The 6,000-nt window shown below is 45.2% G+C and overlaps 1 protein-coding gene across 1 annotated transcript in view; it reads right to left on the bottom strand.

The window, feature by feature from the left end:
- Window positions 1-207: 207 nt before the first annotated feature.
- Window positions 208-6,000, bottom strand: part of CDS2 (CDP-diacylglycerol synthase 2) — a gene marked incomplete at its 5' end in the record, with an annotated part of 43,211 nt that continues 37,418 nt past the window's right edge. The window contains 7 exons of the mRNA XM_084247332.1: window positions 208-749; window positions 1,022-1,125; window positions 1,563-1,682; window positions 2,820-2,972; window positions 3,907-3,975; window positions 4,454-4,541; window positions 5,849-5,931. Of these exons, the coding sequence (XP_084103458.1) occupies window positions 617-749; window positions 1,022-1,125; window positions 1,563-1,682; window positions 2,820-2,972; window positions 3,907-3,975; window positions 4,454-4,541; window positions 5,849-5,931 (750 nt within the window). The 3' untranslated portion in view covers window positions 208-616. The remainder of the gene's footprint in view (window positions 750-1,021; window positions 1,126-1,562; window positions 1,683-2,819; window positions 2,973-3,906; window positions 3,976-4,453; window positions 4,542-5,848; window positions 5,932-6,000) is intronic.

Below are 6,000 nucleotides of genomic sequence, written 5' to 3'. Positions count from 1 at the left end.
GAAAAAGCCTTTCAGTCTGTGATGAAATAAGGTGACCACACATCATAAAGCAGAACTCACACTCCACAGGACTTCATGTAATGAAGAAGCCTCTGTCCCTCTGGCCTACAGAAGGCCTCCCGTAGCCAGGTGCAAGCTCTCCAGAAGCAAAGGCATGGCATCCAAGCCTTGTACTTCTTCCCTGCTGGGGGCAGCTACACTACAAAGACAGGCAGGGGGCCCCTGAACTGGTCAGACACAGAGGAGCACTCTCTGATGGAGCCCAGAAACAGTTCACTCGACCGGAGCCAGAAGCCCCGGGCAGGTGCACCCAAGCTGGGTAACACTGTTCTCCAGGTTGTTAAAACTGGTGTTTCATTTAAAAACCCAAATGGTTTTACCCCGTGACTTCTTTCCAACTCAAAGCTGTAGTTTACTCACAACCCAAATTATAAGCACATAGAGTATATATATACAATTTTTTTAACTCACAAATAAAAATACTCTACCAAAAAAAAAAAAAAAAAAAAAAAGAGTGAGTTGAAAGCCTTGTCATTGTCTAAGTCACACAGCTGGGCTTCTCTTGGAGCCCCGCCCCTTGCTCAGTCCTACTGCTGCTCTCCCGGCCCTGCTGGCCCTACTCATCCTCCGTGACAGCTGTCAGCATCCCCTTGTCGGCCAGGTGAGACTTGAGCGTGTTGAAGATGTGCAGCTGCTGATCTGGCCGCAAGGTCAGAAACTGCTGAATCAGTTTGCTTGGGTTGGGGCCCCTAGAAGAGAAGAAAAAGAAACAGCACTGAGCCAGGGCACAGGCAACTTCTAAGACCTAACTATCTCAATGTCTATAGGATCCCACCTCTGGATTCTCTACTAACAGAAGTAGCAAGGAGGTGGAGGGTGAGGGTTTTCAAGTAATCTAAAAATAGCAACTGGAAACCATGTTCAGATTCTGGATGCTTTTCACTAGAACTGAGATATAGTTAAAATTCTAGAATTTCACTTTAAAAATCCACAATTTGGCTCAGACAGACAGGAACTATACCTGATAAAACTGGCAATGTAGACATTGACAAAGGTGGCCATCAGATATTGGCAGTCAAATCGATCCATGATGCCTCCATGGCCAGGAATGGTATTGGCAAAGTCCTGCGAGGGAAGGTGAAGGCAGGGGAGGGACTGGTGAGCCTGGGCTCGGCGAGTGAGCCAGCCCTACCCAAGGGGCCCCCTCGATGTCCAGCCACTCACGAGTAGCCGAGAGCCAGAGAAAGTGAAAAGTAAGCACTGATTCAAATGCTGGGGTTATTTATAACAGGGTAACTCTTATTAAATTATACATTTCTTTTGAAAACGTAAGATACACTTAAACTCAAAATCCAACTACTGAATTTTCTTGTGGACAATGACTCCTTGCTAAAGCTCCACGCAAGGTGAAGAGTGCACATCAACAGCCGGGTTATTTGTCACCCTGGTGTTTTGAAGGGAGTGGTGGTTAATGGACTGAGCAGGAAGAGGAAGGCAGGAGACGGGTGAAGAGGGGCCTGACAGGGAGACAAGGAGAGGAACAGGGACAAGTGTTTTCCTACTTTGATTTTAAAGGCTCGTTTGAATCCGCTTGCAAAGAACCCGCCAAAGGGGCCGATGAGCGAGGCAAAGGTGGAGAGGGCGATGCTGTGAATCTGGAAGGGGTACATCCGGACAGTGTTCTGAGAAGAATAAACAAAGGAAAAGTCCAGTGAAGATGCCTACAAGTCAAGCATTGTACTTGTTAACAGACCACCCACCATCACCACCACCAAAAAAAAAAAAGAAAAAATTTCAGTACAAGAACTGAATTTGTTTTTTTAATCTCTGAAGTCTGGTTTAAGACAGTCTATAATCAATCTATTGTGATATGTTGTTTTGATTGAAGTATATAAAGAAAATCCAGCCTTACACAGGTATGTCGTTGAAGGAGAATATGTTAGTTCCAGTCCTTTCAGAGAGCTCTGGATTTGTTTTTTTGACACTAGACCAGAACTTTATAAAGAGCAGTTTCTTTATAACTTGGTACAGCAATTTTCACTTGAAAGCTCAAGTTCATCATTGGAAAACAATTATCATCAGCTATTTTCCTTGAAATGACAGGCTTACTTAGTTCATTTTTAAGAAAAATGTCTGCAAAACATCCAAGTCTGAAGAACTATAGTTTGTCAGTCCTTTTTGGGTAAGAATTAAATTCCCATGAACAGGCTTGTTGTCCCCTAAGTGAAGACCTGCACGCACACTGTCTTTCCCCACCAGGCAAGCACTGTGCAACCCTACAAACAGAAGTGCTTCTGCAGACATTCACTTTGGCACAAAGTATGAGAAATAGGCGTTCATAGGTAAGTTTTAATAAAATAACCATGAAAGACACTTGCAGAAGAAACTGGCTCATTTGCGCTGCAAATGCATGGCATGAAGAACCCAGGACTCAGTGCTCTGGGGCCACTGCCTTCGCTCATACTGAGGCACCAGCAGGTCTGCCCACTGCTTGGCACCTTCATGACAAATGTCAACAAAGTAAAAAAGGCAAAGAACGTCACTATATTGTTGTGGAACTAGTTGTGACCTCATAGACCCCCTGCAAGACTCAGGGTTCCCCAGAGATCCACAAGACACACTGTGACTAAAAGTGTGTCAGGAGTGAGGAAAGTTTCCTTCTGCCCTCACCCTGAACTGGCTTGAACAATTCTTCTTCATCCCGGGACTCAGAGCTTTGGGGAGAGAAGAAGCTAGGTTTTTGGTTATTTTGTTTGTTTGTTTGAGGGAAGGCAGAGGCAGAGAGGGGGGTCAGTTCACTCAGTGTCAGGGGCACGTACCCAGCCGATGGCCGACTGGATCACCTCAGGGATGTTGTACTCCTGCAGGCGAAACAGGTCCGAGGGCTCGCAGTCCACAGTGAAGCTGTTGGTGTCGTTGTTGTACTCCACGGGGCAGACAAAGCATCTGTACCCCGACATCACATAGGACAGCTGAGGATGAACGACAGAGACGACAGGCAAAGGAGATGAGCTCCAGTGACCCAGCGCAGGTAACAGAAACCTGGGCTGGTCACATCCTTCACAGTGCTTGGCACCCAGCAAAATTCCAGTACATAAATTTATGCCAGGCGTAAATTCCAGTACAAAAGGGCTATACTGCAAGCTGTGCACTAAGTCAGATTTGTTTCACCAAAAAATTTTGTATTTTACCTGTACTGGGGGGTCAGGGGGAGGGAGGGAGAGGTTTACGGCCCACAGAGCTTCATACATTCTTGCCCAGAAACCCAGATCCTGAATTAATCCAGTAAAGGCCTGATGGAATTTGGGCGAAAAACTACAAGAAATTTCTCTCCATTTAGGGGAGCTCTGATCCATTTTTCTTGGGCTCTCTTAACTTAGTGCTAACTAGAGGCAGGTCATGGGGAAGTGGTACAGTGAGAGGCAGACAGCCAGAAGGAAGAACACTGAAGAGCAATAAAGCAGGGAAGTCCGCATTAGATAGTCAGGCAATACTGAACAGGGGAGAGACTGTCTGGGGTCAGAAGCAGGAAATAATGCTTTAGAAAAAGCTGGAAGATTATCCACTTCCAGGCAGAGCACATGTATCAGAAAACCTGGGTCGGAGCAGCATATCTCACCTGACCCCTTCCTCCCACATAATACCAAATGCTGGACAAGGCCACCTACTGAGTCGCATGCCTTGGCAGGGAAGGAACACACAGTACACGTGGGCCTGCTCCCTGACTGCCAGGACTCTGTCTCACGATAGGCAGATGAAAGACAGCCGGTGCCTGCTTGTGCCCCTCTTCAGGGTAAGGTCATCAGGACAGAGTCCTGGAACTCAGAGAAGTGGTCTCTAGCCCTGGACTTCAAAGGTGGGTATGACGCCTCTGTCCACTCCCCCCTGCCGGGAGCCACCACCTACCAGAAGGCCGAAGACCACAGTAGCAAAGAAGCCCCCGATGAAGCCCTCCCAGGTCTTCTTGGGGGACAGCTGTGGACAGAGAACAAGTTCTTAGTAAAGGGCATCCTGATAACTCTGGCTTTGAGAACAATGGCTACTAGTTAAAAACCTTTCTATTATTAAAAAGAAACTTTATTTTGTTAACTACCTCACCTTCTAAAATTCCCCCATACTTAATTTCCTTCCTTATATCCCTCAAATTCCTTTCTTTTTCTATTACTCAAATAATTTAAATGTATAAAACAATATACAAAATAAATGACAACACTCAAATTGAGATTAAAGTCCCAAAAGGGCTATACAGGCTATGACAAAAGTTTTATTAGCTCCTTTTCTCCTATAAGGAGTTGCCAATATTTCACGTCGGCTTTGCTCTGAAAACTATTACCAGCCTTTCTCCAGGATGACAGATCCACAGATTCACAGATCTCCAGGATGTTAGATCCACACCACCCTCCCCTCAGTGGTATCCCATGTCAGGATCCATTTATCCCATCAATCCATTTACCTTGATGAGCGGAGTCCGACCAAAAAAGAACCCAAACATATAGGCCATGATGTCATTACAGATCACACAAGAAATGGGGACAATGAACCTAGGACATAAACAGAACTAAGCATCAACTCACCACAAGAATACCTCCAAGTTACAAAACAAAGCCAGGCATAAATTCCAGTACCAAAGCACCCATAAAATACTCGCTACCCTTTAAAGGATAAGAAGAAATAAAATACCAGGTAAGTCACATCGAGTAGCTGGCACACAGTAAGCATTCAAATGTTTACTAGACAACTCCTGAATAAACCAAGGTGGCAGTCTATAAAATTCCACTGGTTCTTTTCTCATTATAAAGTAATACATGCACACAATAATATACATATAAACAGTAAAGAAAAAAATTAGTTTTCCTTTTTTCCTCTATATCTTCATTCCTCCAAACAGCCACTTCTAATTTTTCTTCCATTACCTCCACAATTCTAAATAATATATAATATGTCTATTTCATAATTTACCTGCTTGTTTTCTTAACTTCTTATGTCAACTACTAGCTCTAGTGAGCCTACCTTTGGCCAAACCACCACAGAGGACTCCTCGCGTCCCCATGCTGGTCTGTTCATCCCCACCAAGGAAAAGTGGGCACTTCCCATACCTGTACCATCTTCCTCTCACTCCTCCCCCACGCTCCGTTCTCTGACAGTCACTTTTTAAAATGTCCTCTGTTACATTTAACACACTATAAAAAATCTCAATTTTTGGGCCTCCCCGGTGGCGCAGCGGTTGAGCGCTGGGTTGCGAAGCTGCCCGCGGCCTCTGCGGTGCCGGTTCGATCCCCGGCTGCTCCCAGGCCACTGGAGGAGGGTCCCACATGGCGCGCAGACCTCTCCTGCCGCCCGCTGCTCCCCTCAGCAGTGTACTTCGGTCCTTCTGTCTGCTCTGCTCCCCGCTCTGGCTCTGGTGAATTCTCTCACCCTCCCGCGCTTCTGACTGTACCCAGTGCATGTATAAACAAAACAAACAAACAAACCAGCAAACAAATAAAGCATGCCTCTATAAAAAAAAAAAAAAAAAAAAAGAGTGAAAAAAAAAAAAAATCTCAATTTTTCTGGCCCACCAACTCTGGAACTGTTATGGGAAGGACGTACAGCGTCTGTACCTCCCATCCTCACACAACCTCTGCAACCTCTGCAAACCAGCCTCTAGTTAGTTGTAGTTTGAATGTGAGAACCGTAAGCAGAAATGTTACTATGATTTACTATAAAGCCAAGTGGTATGTCTGGCCCTAAAGGTGAGGACTCAGCATGTGCAACTCTTAATACCTAAAAAAATTCCCAGCCCACCTGAACATGAAAAACACCCACAAAAAAGAAAGGGAAAATCCCCCTGACTGACACATCAACTCACCAGATCATTCCTTCAAACAGGTTGTGGATCACAAGATGTGACTGGGTTACAACAATCAGTAATGTCACATGGGTCCAGCCAAACTACAAGAGAAGAAAAAGAACCTTTACTGGCATACCTTAAATGAACCTGAAATAAGAGTCAGTACCAAA

This window comes from Talpa europaea (genome assembly GCF_964194135.1).
Source record: "Talpa europaea genome assembly, chromosome: 11".
NCBI classification, from domain to species: domain Eukaryota; kingdom Metazoa; phylum Chordata; class Mammalia; order Eulipotyphla; family Talpidae; genus Talpa; species Talpa europaea.
This window is presented reverse-complemented; position numbering and strand designations above follow the sequence as displayed.